The following is a 19,838-nucleotide window of genomic DNA, read 5'->3' as shown; positions in this document are numbered from 1 at the left end:
TTAAAGCCAGAAAGATGAAATGACTTTAGTTTTGTGTCATGTCCATGATCTGCTTTTTTTTTCTACAAAATTAAACAACTGAATGAACATCCTCCGAGGCCGGTGATTCATAATTATTGCCAGGGGTTGTACATATGATTTGAAAAGTTGACCCAGACACAGTAGAGCATCATTAGGGCTCGAGAGGTTAAAGTTTGTATCCTAATCTAGAACCAGCACCACTTTATACTCAGACACTCAAGACTCTTTACTCACCTTTGTAAGTGTTGCATTCAAGGCATCCATTGATTCTGCAAAGATCACATCGTCATCTACAAAATCAAAGACACCTTAGTCACTGGACTTCACAACCCTATCCAACATCCATGCCATTTAAGCACTGAACACAGTAGAAGATGGAATACATTCCTGACAAACACCAGAATTCACTTGGAGGAAGTCAGAGACGGTCTCCTCTCTGCACAGCACTTGTGGTACCTATATAAAGGGTGGTTATGATATCTGCCAACTTACTGCTGATCATCACGTTGCAAAAATCAACATAGGCTGCAAGGAAGTACTGGTGATATTCACACTTGTGTTCAGTGAGTACTCACAGGGGTAGAATCCCATTGCTGTTGGACTTCTTGAGCATGAAGTTCATATAATTTATCAATAATAATTTGAATTCATCTCACAAAGTGAAAAATGAGTATGAAAATGCAGGCTCCTTTGTGGATGCAATAAAGAGGCTGTGGATCACATTTGGTCACTTTGAATATGCTCACTTGTTTGTTTTTCTATGAAAGGGTACAAACAGTAATTGTACTTTAAAAGAAGTTTTCTCTTCTGAATTTCAACATGTACCTGTAGACTTGCTGAGCTTTAGCTGGAGGGCTCAACCTAGTTAAACGTTTTGACAGGGCGTAGTGACCTCTGCTGCTTTTTTTTTTTTTTTTTTTAACTTGATGTTGGGACTCTTCAATTTTAGGTATTCATACTGTGAATACTTGTGAATTTCTCCTCTGTGAGATCAATAAAGTTTATCTCATCTTACTGTGCAAAACCTGTATTATAGAAGTTTTATACATTCAATTTTATTTATGTAGCACCAAATCATAAGAGTTGCCCCAAAGTGCTTCTCATAAGTAAGGTCTAACCTTACCAATCCCCTTGACTCTTGGTCTAGACTCTTGGTCAGAAACTGTTTTTACCACTTGAGAAACATTGCCAAGTTGAGGCCAATTCTGTCAAACTCTGATCTGGAAGTTGTGATTCACGCTTTTATTTCTGCTCGTTTAGATTATTGCAACTTGCTTTTTACTTGTTTTAACAAATCTGCTTTAAATCGTCTTCATATGCTGCAGCGAGACTTTTAACAAGATCGTGCAGATGGACACACATAAACCCCATTCTATCCTCCCTGCACTGGCTTCCCATCAAATTTTGCATTGATTTTTTTTTTTTTTTTTTTTTTTTAATTTTGGTTTTGACTTTTAGAGCCTTGCATGGTCAGGCCCCCAAATATGTTAGATAAGTTGAGCCCCTACACCTCTGGTCGCTCCCTGCGGTCCACAGACCAGAACCTCCTCACGGTCCCGAACACCCGCTTTAGACTTATCCTTTCAAGTTGTGGCTCCTAAACTATGGAATAATCTCCCTCTGTCCCTTCATTTGACCACCTCTGTTGATTCTTTTAAAAGGCAGCTGAAGACATGTTTAGACTTGTTTAGTCAAGCTTTTAGTTGATTGTTCTCTTAAACACTGCTTTTTAACATGGTTGTGTATTTTGTTTACCTTTTGTGAAGCACTTTGTGATTTTTATCTGTTAAAGGTGCTATATAAATAAAGTTGTTTCTTCTTCTTGAGCAAGCACAGAGGTGACAGTGGTAAAGAAATTCCCACTGTCATTGTTTCTTGAGATATCATGCTAACAATCAAACGCGGACAGATGGACATGCTGATCTGACTCTCTTTCTTGACGACCCCCCCCCCCCCATTATTTCTTACCGGAGGGATAACAATGACAAAAATTTATGAGTTTAAGAGTCAGATCTGTTGTGAACTTTGACATGCTGATGGTGTTTTTGCCTGGATTTTATTATTATGCACTCAGTTTCATGCTGTCTGTTAACGTTAGAATGGCTGAAGCAGTGGGTCACCGCTCTGAGTTTGATCTGCTTGAGGTTTCTTCCTCGGAGAGAAAAACACACACGCACATGTACATACTGTGTTGTGGCAGTTTGAAATTATTTCTGTATGCACCAGTTTAACACTTTATCTTTTAACCAGTTTAATTCTGACTTCAACTTTATAAGTTGCATCCCTGTTTGGAAAATGCAGAATGGCTTTCTTGACAAGTGTTGGTTGTTAGAGGGAGAAGCATAGTAAAATAGTTTTGTGGAGTACTAAGTATCACTGTTTTACCAGTGCACAAATCTTCTTTTAAATCCACAGAAGGTGGACTGAGCCACTCTCACGCTACTTAAACTAGTCCTCGCACACAGGCTGCTCTATCAAAATCTTGTCTCGTTAAAAGCAAAATACACGCATGGCGATGAAGAGGAAAGCAAGAATTCTGGATGAGTTTCAGGATGAGCTGCTGCAGGTTGACAGCTGTGGCATCCTGTCAGTGTGGATCCAAGCTACGAGTAGATTATGAAGTGTTGTGCAGTATTGATGGCTTGTGTTGGGGACTGCTGAGGCTGCAGTGTTGTGGTTTCTCTCTTCCCTCTAGCTGTTGATAGCTAGCTGACTGGGTACCAGCTAATTGGAGAAAGCCCTGAAGGAGCATGGAAGGAGCTACAAGGTGGAAGAGAAGATGAGAAAAATGTCAGCTGGCATGCATTTTGTCTGTGTTTACACTGACTGCTTGCACGGTGGTGCAGTGTATCTGCTTACAACTCGATAAAGAATTTCTGAACCATAACAATGACAGGGAAAATATTTGGTCAGGATCTATGAATTCTATCAGTGTTTATTGAAATGGGATGTGCGCCCCCAAATCAACAATTTGTAACCTGCCAATTTTAGAGGATATAGTGAGGATGTCGTGATTAGGTGGTTGAATTTGATGCAACCAGTCAATTGCCATAGATGGATGTAACTTTAGTTATGTATTTATTTGTTTATTTATTTGAAGTTGCCTTTGTTTTATTCATACAGCAACATCCAGTGCTGTTAAAATTAAGTACACGGGTGATTCTTTAACTATGGGCACTATTGGCCTTGTAAATGTAATTTCCACCACACCATTGCCTTACATTATAAAGCGCCTTGGGGCAACTGTTTGTGATTTGGCGCTATATACATGTGCTCTGATGTCACTGTTTATCTCCATAGAAACTACCAAACAATCTTTCATGCAAACTGTTTAAAGGGACATTAGTGTTGTGGTGGAAATTACGGCAATAGTGTGGGACAACCACATTTTGTTTAAAAAAATCACAACAGTTGTATGACATTGAATACCCCAATTATGTTTTGATTATTTTACTGATATTTTATTCAGAGATATTTTAAAACATTAGAAAAACGTTTCTTTACCATTCATTTTTTTTATCATTGAAGATCAAAAGTCTGGGTGTGGGACAAGCACGAAACGACAATATTTGCATATAATGATGCTGAAAAAAGGTGAAAAAGTATCATAGACTACCAGAACAAATTTCTTAACACATTTTCATTGTAAAGATAACTATAAAAGTGTGAAATCTCCCCTTTTTTCTGTTTTTCATACCATATGATCAAAGGACATAATAAGTGCCCGTAGTCTAAGAATCACCCACACATGGAAGTGGCACATCTTGCAGTTCCTTGAACGGTCACTTGAAGCCAGCTCCAAAAGTGTTTCACTTCCCCATAGGAGCTTGTATTCTCTCCAATTTTAGAGCAGAAATAAACATGATTACAGCCTGGTACAAAAAATGGTTTTGGTTTCAATCACTAGTTTTGTGTTTATGACAACTATACAGGGGGTGTATTTTTTATCTTTTTTTTATAATATTGGTTTATTCTGTTTTTAAGCCGTAAAATTATGAATAATAATTTAGTGAAGTGGTTGTTTTGAGTGACAGCTGTGTGCAGTTGTCAGAGCCCCACTGGCTGTAGCTGCTTTGGACTTGACCTTGTTGAGTTGACTTTGTCCTTTTATGAAATTTTTATTAAAAATATCTGAGATGATCAGGCTTGCTGTGCAGCTAATTCTACAAACAAAATAAGTCTGTGCTCAAGTTCTGAATGAAATTTTAGAACGTTGTAATTTTGGCGACATGAGGTCCACTGATGGTGCAATGGTAACTGAGGCAATATGCCAACTGTACATTTTAATGTCTGCATCCAAGCCACCCATTAAGCAAAGCCCCACCCAGTTTACAAAATGAAAAATTGACCACATTTATGTAGCCATTCTCCATCTGAATCAATAGCTCAGAGTGCTTTGCTTTGCTGCCATGCAAGGTGCCCACTGCACACTGGGAGGAACTAGGGGATCAAGGACCTTTCCCAAGGGCCCTTAAGGTGGAAGCCATTAAAAGCACTACATTTCTCACTTGTGGTACTGGGAGCATGACACTTTTAAAGTCACTCATGGTAACAGCAACATAACACTTAACTAAACTGACTAAACCAATTGTACTACAAAAACTAACAGTACTGTTAAAGTAACATGAATCACAATAACATTTGAAACCCCGAACTCCCATGGTGCATTGTAGCACAATGTCCATTGTGTACTGATTAGCTGAAATCGTTAATTTCTCAAAAATATTTGTCCAATTAACATTCTATTTTTGCAGTTGCCAAAATTCATAAGCATACCAGATGGTAAATGGTAGCTGTCCCCACTTTTGCCATGATCAAACCCATACACACACATGCTCACAGGGACCACTTGGCTATTATAATATAGATTAAAACAGTAAATTAACCTAAAAAAAAATTCTCTAATAAGAAAAAAAAGGGGTTAAGTCAAAGTAAAATAGATTTAAATGGGCTAAATCTAATGAACCTTTAGATATATCTGTAAAAACAGCTTTAAATTGTACATTGTCCAACAGAATATCAAGAAAATAAATGATTTGGTAGCTGCTATAGTTTTGACAAGAGAAACCATTTTGTGAAGTTTAAAAGACAGCCTATTGTAACCAGTGAACCCTGCAGAAATGACATGCTACACGTGGGTGTGTTTTTGTATTTCACAAAACGAGATTAACTGAAAAGCAAATGTTCAGGAGCTTCTGTGGGAGGCATATTTCAGCACATCATGACTTTTACTGTGTTTGGTCATGCTTTCAAATTAATCAGTTGGGTAAGGTTAGACCTTACTCTTGTGAAGCACCTTGGATAAGCGTGTTGTGATTTTGTGCAGAAAACTAAATTGAAATTGGACGGACTCATTTCTGTTAATTCTACCGAGGCAACTTCATTTTTCACCACAGAATATGGGGCTCCTGCTGAAATGGTTAAAAGAAACCGAACTTCAAGTTTTCTTGCTGCAATTGACAAAAACGAGATTTTACAGTGTTTAAAAAAAATGAACGACTAAAACTTCTACTGACTGCAGTGGTATGACAGTAGTGAGGAAAGTCTTTGAAGGCATTGCAAAACCATTAACTCGTATCTGAAACATGTCTCTTCAAAGGGGTGCATTTCCAAACAAGGTGAAAATAGCTGAAGTAATACCATTTATCTAAAATGGGGAATAGACATCATTTTACAAATCACAGGCCTGTTTGATTACTCTCTCAATTCCCCAAGTGACATGAAAAACTTTTTTTGTCTTGGCACTGATTGAACTGGTGGAAGAAATTACAAATTGTATGGACAACAAAGCCTGTGCAGCTGTAATATTTATAGGCCTATAAAAAAGCGCTTGCTGCAATTGATCATTGCATATTAATTATTTGCAGAGGAGTGGGATCAGACAAGTGGGTCAAAATTGGGTGAGACACGATTTGAGTAACAGGCAGGAGTTCATGTAACTAGCTGAATACAAATCAGCATACATGGATATAATTTGTGGAGTACCTGCAGGGCCAGCATTAAGTCTAAAATTGTATGATATTGTAAGGTCTCAAAACTGCTATCAATTAATTTTGTTTGCAAATGATGGAGATATTTTTGATCTGGTGAGAATTTGTAACAGTCCACCAGTTAGTCCTGTATGGTAGAGTGGCCAGAAAGAAGCCACTCCTTAGTAAAAGGCACATGGCAGCCCACCTGGAGTTTGCCAAAAGGTACCTGAATGACTCAGACTATGAGAAACAAAATTCTTTGGTCTGACGAGACAAATATTGAACTCTTTGGCATGAATGCCAGGCATCATGTTTGGAGGAAACAAGGCAACATCCCTATAGTGATGTATGGTGGTGGCAGCATCATGCTGTGGGGATGTTTTTCAGTGGCAGGAACTGAGAGACGAGTCAGGATTGAGGGAAAGATGAATGCAGCAACGTACAGAGACATCCTGGATGAAAACGTGGTCCAGAGAAAGGTGACTGTTTATCTTTCAGCAGGACAATGACCCTAAGCACACAGCCAAGATATCAAAGATGTGGCTTCAGGACAACTCTGTGACTATTCTTGAGTGGCCCAGCCAGAGCCCACACCTGGAGAGATCTGATAAAGGCTGTGCACCGATGCTCCCCATTGAACCTGATGGAGCTTATGGCGTGCTGCAAAGAGAAATGGGTAAAACTGCCCGAAGATGGGTGCTCCAAGCTTGTGGCATCATATTCAAGAAGACCTGAGGGTGTAATTGCTACCACAAGTACATCAACAAAGTATTGCATTTTCAATTTGTTTTCGTGTAATTTGCCCAAAACCCCACTGAAAATGCCGTGGTTTGTAAGTAGAGAAACTACGTCATATGTATCATATTTTACCCCTTTAGCGCCTTCCCTCTACTTCACTTACACCAGTTTGGTAGCAGTTTGGTGGAGTGGACATTATTGTACTTTCATACATGTTTTAGGTTGGCAAATGCTGCCAGTGACCCAGACATTGACTTTCTTACCCCAAAATCAATAGGCTTTAATGCGAGCCTAGCCCAAATATATCCTGAAAATATGGAATTGCGCAATCAAACTCTTCTTTAGCAAATAAGGAATTAACAGATGGACAGATGGACATGGTAATCCTGACACTGATAACCCTGCACCCTTGGCTTTTATACTGGCAAAAATGGAGGCAGCACACTCTGTTTTTCATGAAAGCCTGCTATTTTTCTCAAGTTTTAAGAGTAATTTAACTCTACTGTAGGCCCCGATAGATTCTGGGCAACATTATCACTCAGATATTGTGTGCAACCTGCTTTGCTCCGTTCTCTGATAGGCATGATGAATCTCTGCATTTATCTTCTATTGCTGTAGGATAATATATGCTTCCTTGTCAATATCAATTTCACATTCGCTGTGATTTGAGTCCATGGGTACCTCTCCCACTCTTCTACTGCCATAATCACCAGCAGCCTCCTTCCACCTTGCCTGTTTCTCTTGACAAAAGGGCAGGATGTGGGCGGAGGAATCCAATCCTGCTTTCATTAACATTCAAGACATCTACTGAGTGCTGCTCCAAAGATTTAGTTGATTGCGGCTTACTCTGTGCCAAATAAATTTTCTGTCTGTGTGGGTGTGGAGATGGGGAAAAATAAATAAAAATGTAACAAGTGAATAGAGCGTGATATAAGTGCTTGTTTTCTGTCCTGCCTTGACCTAAGTGAAGTAACAACCTCACATGCAATGTCTCTCTCTTCTGTTTCAGACAATTATGGAGCAGTTCAACCCCTGCTTACGCAACTTTGTGGCCATGGGGAAGACCTATGAGAAGGCCCTTGCCAGTAAGTTTCTTATCTTTTCCTCCTTACTCTCCATTCAAGTGCATCCATCCATCCATCCGTTTTCTTCCATTTTATCCAGAGTCGGGTCGCGGGGGCAGCAGCTCAAGCAAAGCTGCCCAGACCTCCCGATCCACACACACCTCCCCCAGCTCCTCCAGGGGAACCCCAAGGCGTTCCCAAGCCAGTCGAGAGATGTAGTCCCTCCAGCGTGTCCTGGGTCTTCCCCGGGGCCTCCTCCCAATGAGACGTGCCCGGAACACCTCTCCAGCGAGGCGTCCAGGGGGCATCCGGAAAAGATGCCCGAGCCACCTCAACTGACTCCTTTCAATGTGGAGGAGCAGCGGCTCGACTCTGAGCTCCTCCCGAATGACCAGTGAGAGTCACTTGGGAGCAGAGGAGATTCAAGTGCATGTTCAGTAGAAATGCAACAATGAATCAATTCTACACAGCCCCAGTGTTCCCTGACTGAGCCAGTGTTTTTTTTTTTTCTCGTTCCCGCTCTTCAGCACCTCTTTGATATCAAATTTAATCCTCTGATTTATCCAGAATTGTTTGAAACATGTTTAACATGCCACAAAATCTTTCCATTTATCAAATCTGTAATTTTACAAATTTGAATGCAGCAGCCAGTGTTGTAATACTCTAATCTAATTTTGGTCATTCAATCTCAAGACCACAATTTCACTTGCTCTCTTATCTCAGAATTGGAAGCAATACTGCTTGATCTTGACTCTGTCTTTGACTAGAATATGTGATTCTATTAATTAAAATAACAGTTAATTTTTTTGTGGTCTGTATCATGACACAGTCTTCCCTCCTCCAAAGACTCTGTCTTGACTTGGTCTTGACGACTCCAAAATCCTAAAGTCTTGGTCTTCACTTGTACTTGACCTGTTACGGTCTTGTCCTTATTCCTGCTGTCAATATCATTTCATACTGTTCATGGGTAACATCTGCATTAGCCTAATCATTATCAGCTTGAGTAGGACGCAAATCCACCACTCAAAGGTGGAACATATCGAAGATTAAATCCACTGAGGAGTATCAAAATGGTCAGAAGAGCTGTTTTCAAAGCTCAAAAACCGTGTGTCACAGTCTTGGCAGTGCTTATTCCACCTACATTGCAGCCAACCTCTAAATGGGTAAGAGGTGGAGTGTAGGTGAGACCCTGCATGACCTGGGTGGTACATATGAAGCCAGAACACGCCGAACTAACAGCTAACAAACTAACATTAGTTGGTTTAGTTTTTATTAAATCATATTTTAGGGCCAGGTTGGGGTTTTCATGACAGGTTGCCTGGGTGTGGGTAATAAAAATTGTGACTGGCTTATTGCCTCACTGTGGAGTGTTCGGATTTATGCAACTGATGATGATGTCCGCTAAGTTGGGATACCTGCTGACATGCTAATGTTGCTAACAGAACAAATAACACACAAATTTAATTTGGTGCACAGACTTCTTAGATTCTGTTCTTACAACCCCAATTCCAATGAAGTTGGGACGTTGTGTGAAATGTAAATAAAAACAGAATACTACTAGCAAATCCTCTTCAACTTATATTCAATTAAATACACCACAAAAACAAGATATTTAATGTTCAAACTGATAAATGTTTTTGTTTTTATGCAAATATTTGCTCATTTTTAAAATGGATGCCTGCAACACATTTCAGAAAAGCTGGTATGAGGGCGACAAAAGACTGGGAAAGCTGATGAATGTGCAAAGAACACCTGTTTGTAACATTCCACAGGTGAACAGGTTAATTGGAAACAGGTGAGTGTCATGATTGGGTATAAAAGGAGCATCCCCAAAAAGCTCAGCCGTTCACAAGCAAAGATAGGGTGAGGATCACCACTCTGTGAACAACTGTGTGGAAAAAATAGTCCAACAGTTTAAGAACAATGTTTCTCAGTGTTCAATTGCAAGGAATTTAGGGATTCCATCATCTACAGTCCATAATATAATCAGAAGGTTCAGAGAATCTGGAGAAGTTTCTACACATAAGCAGCAAGGCCGAACACCAACATTGAATGTCCGTGTCCTTCGATCCCTCAGGCGGCACTGCATTAAAAACCGACATCATTGTGTAAAGGATCTTACCGCATGGGCTCAGGAACACTTCAGAAAAGCATTGTCAGTTAACACAGATTGTCGCTACAAGTGCAAGTTAAAACCCTACCAGGTAAAGCGAAAGCCATACATCAACAACATCCAGAAACGCCGCCGCCTTCTCTGGGCCCGAGCTCATTTGAAATGGACAGACGCAAAGTGGAAAAGTGTGCTATGGCCTGATGAGTCCACATTTCAAATTGTTTTTGGAAATCCTGGAGGTCATGTCCTCTGGACAAAAGAGGAAAAGACCATCCAGATTGTTACCAGCACAAAGTTCAAAAGTCAGCAGCTGGGATGTATGGGGGTGTGTTAGTGCCCATGGCATGGGCAACTTACACATCTGTGATGGCACCATCAATGCTGAAAGGTACATCCAGGTTTTGGAGCAACACATGCTGCCATCCAAGCAACGTCTTTTTTCAGGGACGTCCCTGCTTATTTCAGCAAGACAATGCCAAGCCACATTCTGCACGTGTTACAACAGCGTGGTACTAGACTGGCCTGCCTTTAGTCCAGACCTGTTGCTCGTTGAAAATGTGTGGCACATTATGAAGCGCAAAATACGACAACGGAGACCCCGGACTGTTGAACAACTGAAGTTGTACATCAAGCATGAATGGGAAAGAATTCCACCTACAAAGCTTCAACATTTAGTGTCCTCAGTTCCCAAACGCTTATCGAGTGTTGTTAGAAGGAAAGGTGATGTAACACAGTGGTAAACATACCACTGTCCCAGCTTTTTTGAAACATGTTGCAGTCATCCATTTCAAAATGAGCAAATGTTTGCACAAAAACAAAGTTTATCAGTTTAAACATTAAATATCTTGTGTTTGTGGTGTATTCAGTTGAATATAGGTTGAAGAGGATTTGCAAATCATTGTATTCTGTTTTTATTTATATTTTACACAACATCCCAACTTGGAATTGGGGTTGTACAATTAACCACCCAGCAAGCCATATTATTAGGTATTTGTAATAAAATGCTCAGGACAGATATGGACCTTACAACAGCTGGCAGCCATAGCTAGTGGTGTCTGCAACCAGTGCTTGAATTGACAGCACATACCAACTGTCATTCAAAGGGCCCATGCCCCTAATTATGTATAACTTTATCGCCTAACATCTTAAACTGAGTTATCAAAAAAAAGGTCTGTAGTTTTTCTGCAGGGGGAACTAGCTATAGAGACCAAAACTTTTTCTTTTTTTTTGTACCAGGCTGTAAACATGTTCATTTCTCCTCAAAAAGTTGGGCATTTTAACATGGGCTTCTTTGTGACTCTGCTCACTTTTGGATGCAGCCATTCAAGGAACCGCCACCTTTTCCTCCTTTGGGTGCCTTTGTTTTTGATGGCTGAAGGTTGAAGCTTGATTGCACCTCAATAGAGGGGCTGCTAGAGAACAAAGTTGCTCTGATGCTGCACGAACTAAAAGAAGTAACTTGTTTAGGCTTCTGTACTTTCATGCTGAATGCAGTGCAGTAGCTTGTCAAGAGCATAATGCTGCATCTTGTTTTGTGCTTCTCTCTCTCACACTCATTCTCATTCACTCACTTGTACTTCGCTTGATTTTGGTGAAGTTGTTGTATCTCCCAGTTCCTCTGCTGTCTTCTCTAAGCCACAGAAAATGAGTGTAACTACACTACGTGTGCTTTTCCAGAAATTAACTTGACCACTCTGTCCAAGGCAAATTTCTCCTTAGGGAGACAAATAAAGACACTTTGACTTTGACACCAAAGATGCAGGTTGTTTTGGCCGCAGCAGTCACTGCACTCAAAGTTGCATGTGTGTCTGTCCAAAGCATGAACCAGGCCTCGGTGGGACTTTTCGTCCTGTGATGCACACACTAATCCTGGGCCTGGTGTGGGCAGGTGACAGACTGGTTGTGACTCACTTAAGTCCTACTTTGCAGGATTTACTCCACTCAAGGGAGTAAGAGGCTCTGATTTTGGGAGTGGTGGTGGTGGGGTGGTACTTGCACCCATATGGTGCCATCACTGCAGTAATTTGGCACCAAATGTGTCTGCACAGCTTCATAGTTGAGCAAGAAGATGGTTCTGGCTATGCTAGTTGTTCTAATGTATGAAACCTACCAGTAGGTGTAGAATAGACTCCCACTGATGGCTTCACATACAGTGGTTTAGTTCTTGTTGCACAAGTCCCCGAAGTACGTGATGATGACACATGCACTGTAAATGATTTGTTGTTGTAATTGGATGTGGTTCTTCCTCTGCTTTTCTTGGTGTGATAGGATGAGTGATGGATCAGTAGCTCTTATGAGCCCCTCCCCTCACAAATGCCTGTCTACTCTGTAATCAGAGATCTGATAATCCTCTCAATCTGTTTTTGTGAGCCCCTCACCACACATTTCATTAAATAGAAGCACATGTATAGATCTAGCTTATCTGCCTCAGCCAGCAATCAAGTGCATACGCTTTTCTCTCGGCAGCATCAGCAAGAAGAGTGTCTTTGTAGAGTCTGCTGTGAAACTGAAATGACCTGGTACCTCCCTCTAACTAACGGGTGCAATCCCGTACTCCACATGTGTAGGCAAGCACGTGCATGTACACACGAACAGTTTCCAAATCCCTCATTGGGTCAATGGGCAGTAAGCCAGTTTGTCACACTGAAGAGAAATGCTTCCTCCATGCTGTGGAGGCTTCGAGTGAATGAAGGAAACAAGCAGTCTTCTGCCATTGACTCTGGTGTAATTGGAATTAGCATTAGCATATGTCCCTCAGCCTTGGAGCAGCCTCCTAGGCTTGCAATCTCCAAGACATCCACAAATACAAAGTGACATCTGTCTGCTAGAATTAGCTTGCTGCTGCCAGACTATTGTTGTAAATGTCTCACCTGACAAGTGTGTGTGTGTGTGTGTGTGTGTGTGTGTGTGTGGGCTTAGGGCCCATCTGTCTCCTGGACCACAGCTGTTGAATTCCCCTCCACAAGAAGCAGACATTAGCACAGGAGATGGGTTGATTGACAGCCTCTGTGACAGTCAGGTAGAACTAGACGTCTGACATTTGTTAGCCAACTTAGTGACAGAACAGCAGGATGGAGGTGGATATTGATCTGGCTAATCACGAGTACTACTGAGCTTTATTTGGTCCTTGTGAGACAAGAAATTTGTTTTTGAAGATTTATTTGCTGAAGACCTAAAGCACAGATTGTTAAATTTGTGTATGTCTGCAAGGAAAGAAATTTGCATGACTCCAAATTAGATGTGATCCATATTCCAGTTGCCAAAAAAAAAAATGCTTTTGTCACACCCTGAGGATCTTTTCATGGTTTTAAGTTCTCTCACAGTAATTTCTTTTCAGTGCAATTAGAGGTAACGTGACACATTTTATCACTGCTGTGTGGGAATTCTTCAGTTGCCTCTTGTACTGGTGAAATGTAGTAAAAGAAAGAAAATGTCATCAGCTGTTATCTGCACAAAACCATTTGACTGGTGGACCAAAAATTGATTTGTAGAGTTGTTAACTGCCAAATATTGAATTTTATTCTTCTACGTGATCATAGATTTACTTATCTATTTTTTGTCGTAGGGTAGAGCAGGTAACTCTGTAGACAAGGAGTTGGGATACCAATATGTAAACCTGGGGTTTATTCCAAGTTATGTGACCCTTTTGCCCTTGGACAAGACATCTGTCTTTCCTCAGTCCACCCAGCTGTAAAATGGCACCAGCCCTGGCTAGAGAAGTAACCAAAGTTTGACTGGTGACCCTTCCAAGAATAGTCATAGACTCTCATTACCAACGTACAAGCACAAACACATGCTCCAAAGAGGTTTGAAGAAAATAAAATGCACCTGGATTTGCAGGTCCTTAATGATGCACTTCCGCCTTGTTAGTTTGCCTCCAGGCTGCAGTACACAACTCCACATGTTACAACAGATGTCTCATTAAAAAAGTGGGCCTCAAACTGTATCCCTTGCTTTAAGAAGAGACAGTCCTAAAGGGCTCGCCTAATTTTGTGGTGCAGATACCATAAATGGTTTGTTACCTGCAGAGAAGCAGTGAACGCATGAGCTAAGTCAGGGGGTAACACCTTTCAAATGCTGTCTGGAAAAACTGAGTTGGCACTGTATAGAGTTAGGATATTTGGAATGTGAAGCCTGGGTAGAATATGTAATACATTGGTCACTAACTCGGTACAGCTTTCACCTAACAGACTTGAGATTGTCAGCAACAGCGATAGTTCTGGTTAAAGTGACAACGTGGGAGAATATTCACAACAAATCATGTGACTCTTGAGCTGTCATGGGTGAATTAGCCAGACAGCACTAGGTGGATTTTATTTTTGCTACAGGCCAGTGTTTAACTTTGTTTACACAATTTCTTCCACTGATGCACATGAGATAACTGTAACCAAAAAAAAAAAAAAAAAAAAGGATCACGGCGCTGAGACAACTGCAGAATTTGTCTTCCAGTGTCATATCGTGACATTTTTCCATGACATCAGGCAACAATTAGGCTTTTCTGGTTTGAGTGCTCATGCAAGTCACCATGGATGACATCTACATCAGCTTTGGGTTGTATTAGCTGGCATCCCTTTCCAATATAACACAAAGCAGTGTTTTGATAAATTGTCTTGCCCACCAACACTGAGTCAGAAACTCTTTGGTCTGTACCCTCTGCAGACAGCAAACAAGGTGATTTTGTGTAGTAGTATTGCAATGTCAGAATGTTGCAAACAAGGGCTGAATAATGTTCTGAAGAAAAGGACAATATTAGTTTGTGTACACAAAATTAATTAATTGTTTCTCTCTTTTCATTTTAGATGTCACATTTGCTGCCAAAGGCTATTTTGATGCTCTGGTCAGAATGGGTGAACTGGCCAGCGAAAGTCAAGGATCTAAAGATTTGGGTAAGTCACTGATGATTACCATTTTTTTCCCCCACTTTTCTTTTATGTTTTTCTGGGTAATAAATTGGGTCAAACAGGCCTTTGAAAGCAACATCAGGGCTTTCTACATGAGTACGCACAGATTCCAGCATCTGCTCTAATGTAGCTGAGGGACAAAGTGGGTTGATGCATAATTAAATTTTTTTTTCCAATGATAACTTGTTACTAAATGTAGTTTTTAAATCAATTTGTTTTGGGCTATGTTATGCAGGATCACACAAATATAGAGTTTGAATTATTCAACAGCAGTAAGTGTAGAGTTGTGTATCAGATAGAGGCGACACCCATAAAGTGACATAATCTCTACAATGTGCCTGTATAGTGTGTGTGTGTGTGTATATATATATGTGTATGTATATATATATACACAGTATGATTTAGGACCAGTGCTTTTCTTATGGAAATATTCTATTTGATACAATGCAGTCTCCTGCAATTCTTTGTTTAATGTCGACATCCATTAGAATAAGGAAAAAGTGGCATTGCTCACTTTCAAATGCATATTTCATACAAAAACCAGGGCTCTTTCAGGTTATTGTTACATATATCAACGCATTGGAGCTGCCTCTACTCAATTTTATTTATTTATTTTTTTAGCTTTCTTGCCCCTGACCACAAGGGTCAGCACCATGCACAGTAGCCCAAGAAGAATAAACCAGCTGTTTTTACCATAGCGTAAACAATGTAGCAGTCTTTCCTGAACCGACCACAAGGTTCAAATGGGTACATTTATCTGTTATACCACCTACCACTGGGGAACATGTTACTTATGTTTATTCCTGGCAAGTTAGTGTTCCTGTGACTGATCTAGTGAGAGACTTGTGCATACATTTTGCGTAGTTGTGGTTGACAATTTATATACACTCGCCGTGGGCATAAATGTCATGGTAATTTTGAGCTTTTAATGATGTCTTTGAACTGCTCTTTTGCCGGGATGGAATGATTGCACAGCAAAAATCATCAATGTCTTAAAAAATAAACAAGAATTAAGTGCACAAGTTTGAACTTATGATGAATCTTCTCTAATCCACACAGGGTCAGAATTATACATACACCCTCGCTAATTTTGGATGAATGTTGCTTAGCAAGCTCCACCTCAATCGTACTCTTTTGGTTGCTATCAACAAGCTTCTGGCTTAATGCTGGCTGTATATTAGACTATGCACAAAAGAAATGCGCGTATCCAATGCGCAACCAGCTTTGATCTGTGTTTGGCATCATTGTCTTGCTGAAACACCCAATTGTGGCCAAGTGTCACCCATCTAGTTTTTGATTTGGGGTAATGTTGAAGAATCTGAAGGCAGTCCTCCTTCATTGTTCTATCCAGTCTGTGCAAAGCACCAGTACCACTGGTAGCAAAAAATAGCTCCAGAGTAGGGCTGCCACAAACAACTATTTTGATAGTCGACTAGTCAACGATTATTTTTGCGATTAGTCGACTAGTCGGATCATACATAATTTCCTAAATTAAGGCCTGCAGCATTTTCCGAGAAACGTCAGGGGATGAAAACATGAACATTTCCAAATCAATGACTATTTCTTAGAGTTCATTTATATCAATCATTCAGAAATACAAACAGTGTGGTACTTTATAGTAAATCTGTGTCAGGTAGGCAGTTCTTAAAAACTAAATGTCCATGCTGGAAGGAGACAAGTGAGGGAAGCCACCAAGACACAACTCTGGAAGAACGTTTGGCTTTTGTGAGTGGAGAAACTGGGAATAGTTCAACATTTTTATTTTCACCTTCATTTTACATATAGTTCCAACATTTTCTGATTTGTGGTTGTTTCTGTTGCATTTCTGAAATTACAGAACTGCTATAAAGAAACGTGTGAATGTTTTGTTTTTTAAGGTGGAGAAAATACCCACGTGCTGGAAAATTTTGATATAAACTGAACAGAACAATGCAGGCTGATTTGGCTCCCCCTATTTTTTGTATAAATAAATCAGAATAAAATAAGAGGTAACTCACTTTGAAGTAATTAAAACATATAGCTGCAGCTTATAATAACTTTGAAAAATAACAAAAATCAGTAGCTTGTATCTTTATTCTGACTCCAGTTCATTTTAGTGTGATGAAGTCATTTTTAAGTCATTTTTCTTTCTCCTCATCAGTTACGTTTTGTGCTTGAATACTACATTAAGCTTAAGACTGAATAAATACATACCTTTGGAAAATAACAGCTGTTAAAATTCAGAGTTCTCACCTGCTTTTTGTGATCTGTGCCTCTGAACATCAGCTTCTCCACATCAGGGTTTTATTTTTGACCAGTGTATGCATAATTTTTGCTCAGTTCATTTATATATTCTCATTTTTTAAAGGGGATAGAGAATCAAAATCATCTTTTTTATGTTTTTGGTGTTAGTTCAGAGTCTCCCCGCTGTGGGGAAAACACACGAAGTGCCAGCAAGTTTCAGAACCTCTGTTTCAAGTATTTCTCCTTTTTTGAATTGCCCCTAGAAAACAGGCCAATCCGTTTTTGAGAGAAAACTTGCGTCACTTTTTCACCAATAGCCCCCTCCAATACACACACACACACACACACACACACACACACACACACACACACACACACACACACACACACACCCTTTCACACACGCTCCTTCGAAATTAATTATTCATAAGGTTGTGCCCACCCATTCGTAACACTCGAAGAGAAGCAATGGCGAGCTACAGGTGTGCTTTCCCAGGCTGTTTTAGCAGACTACGATCTTCCCACGGAAAGCAATGTACGCGATCAATGGCTTTTATTCATTTTTAACTGCATCCCCAGTACATACAACCGCCGACTATTTCTTTGCTCTGCGCATTTCACGGAGGACTGTTTCACAAACCTTGCACGATTTCGAGCTGGCTTCAGTCAGCATTTAATACTCAGTAGAGGGTCAGTTCCGACTCTGCAACAAAATCAACCCCAGCAATCTACAGCCTGTAAGTATCACATTTTCTTTTGTTTTAAATTTATGTTGCGCCATATTCCTGTTGTTAGAATGGCACGTTAGCTCTGGTTTATTCCTCTAAAGGGAATGAGCTAACCCCTTAGCAGCTAGGGATGTGTATCGAGAACCGGTTCCTTTTGGGCATCGTTAAGAAATGACTCGATCCACCGACATCAATAAGCTTTGTGCTTAACGATTATGTTATCGGTCCTTCAGAGTGGCCGTTATTTTGGGGGGTGTTTGTCAGGAAAATTATCATTTCTGTATTGATTACAGACCCTGCAGCGGGTCCGTAAACAACTTTTCTGCAGCGCGGCTTTGCTTTGAACCTTCAACCAATCGAAGCAGTGCTTCGCAGATTGAAGCAATGCTTCGATTATTCTTTCTTTCTTTTGCTTAATTTTCTCCTGCTAAAACCCTAAAGAGCATACGTCTGTATTATTTACCTTTTCTATGTTAAACCGACCTGTTATGTTCTTCTGAAACAGTTGATAGATGTATTTTATAACTAAAAAATGGGAGCGATGCTAACGCGTTAGCATGTCTATGGCATTTTCAATGTTAAAAGTTAGCATTGCAGCTGTCATCACGTTTGGGTGCATTTGTTTTCAAATTGTAATATTTCTTAAATTTATTTTTGTTTATATATTAATAATCTAATGATTATTATATACAATTTTAGAGAAAGAGGCAAAAAAACCTGAATAGAAACACAACAGAAACTATAAAAGCAATGAAAATAAATAAATAATGCTTTCTTTTCAGTGAGCGCAAGGGCAGCCAATCAGACAACGGCAACCGATCAGCACCACCTACGTGCATTTCATAATGAGGTTGCCAAATAAGCTCCGAAACGACGCCATTAAAAGCAAACGAGGCATTCTAAACCCAGCATAGTAACATAGCTGTTTCAGAGAGCCTTTTAGGAAGGTTCTGAGCCATTACAGACCCAACCAATTTTTTTTGGGCTACATATCACATCACAGAACAAGGATTAATGCCCCATTCAACCTCTCTCTATCACCTTTAAGGATGCTTTAAGGATATTTGACTGTTTATTTCATCTCATGATCTCATAAATTCAGTATACGATGCGCACATGGTGTGAACAGGTCGATGACATCAGAACCATGCAGGTGGAGAAAGTGGAAAGAAGTAAAGGCAGCTCCACGTTTTGGTGTGTGTGTGTGTGGGGGTGTGGGTGTGTGTGTTTTTTTTTTGTTTTTTTTTTAACGTTCTCTTGGGTTAAAATCCTCTCTCTCTGCTCCGCGCTCGCTGTCTCAAGCGCACTGATGGTTCCCTCGCTTGCAGTCAGCGCGTGCGTGCGCACACACAGACACACACAGACACACACCGTCGTGGAGGTCACAACTAAGCGTATTGATCCGTCTTGATGAGTAGTGATCCTTAATAGAACGTGACGGTTCTTGGAGCCCAAACTGTCACGCGTTATTACGAAGTGACACCGGAAACTGTCAAGTTTTGACACGACTTGTAACACGGTGTCACACTTCACTGCGCACCACGATGGATCCGTTTTCTGTCACGTGCGCACAATTAAACTCGGCTCCAAATGTCTGTCCACAGTTCCTGCTGAAGCTCCTCAGTAAACCGATGAGCGGGAGAACGAGTCTGAGCCAGAGGAACCAGAGGAGCGAGAGGAGACTCGCGTGCAGCCAGACATCTCTGCACCTTCTCCAGTCCAGCGGAGGAAGAAGCGTGCGCACAATTAAACCCTGCTGTACTGCATTCAGTTTGATTGCTGACACCATGTCGGCTAAAAGTCAAATTTCAGTGCTCTTCAGCGCGCTCCTGCAGGTGTTCCACCTGCTGCATGCGCCTGATGTTTGGGAAAATGGGCGAGATGAGAGCCGCATGAAGCCACACATCTGGCTTTGTCCTCCTCCTCTCTGCGCCACTCCATGGCACAGAGTCCAACTACGCATGCAGTCACAAAGTTCTTCTGAAAAACTGGAGCAATCTGAATTCGGTTGGATGAATATGGGTGTGTGTGTGGAGACAATTCACCTCGTTCACAACGTGACAGAACTTAACGATGCG

The 19,838-nt window shown here is 40.6% G+C and overlaps 1 protein-coding gene across 7 annotated transcripts in view; it reads left to right on the top strand.

Annotated features, from left to right (window-relative positions):
• The window catches only part of baiap2a (BAR/IMD domain containing adaptor protein 2a), a 243,980-nt gene that overhangs the window by 90,242 nt on the left and 133,900 nt on the right, over positions 1-19,838 (top strand). For all 7 annotated transcript variants that reach the window (XM_034191131.1, XM_034191134.1, XM_034191132.1 and 4 more), the window contains exons 2-3: positions 7,741-7,816; positions 14,708-14,794. In XM_034191131.1, coding sequence (XP_034047022.1) covers positions 7,741-7,816; positions 14,708-14,794 — 163 coding nt within the window. The remainder of the gene's footprint in view (positions 1-7,740; positions 7,817-14,707; positions 14,795-19,838) is intronic.

The sequence above is a fragment of the Thalassophryne amazonica genome, chromosome 16 (assembly GCF_902500255.1).
Source record: "Thalassophryne amazonica chromosome 16, fThaAma1.1, whole genome shotgun sequence".
In the NCBI taxonomy this organism is placed as follows: Eukaryota; Metazoa; Chordata; class Actinopteri; order Batrachoidiformes; family Batrachoididae; genus Thalassophryne; species Thalassophryne amazonica.
The sequence above is the reverse complement of the archived record's forward strand: the minus strand, read 5'-3'. Positions and strand labels throughout refer to the sequence as shown.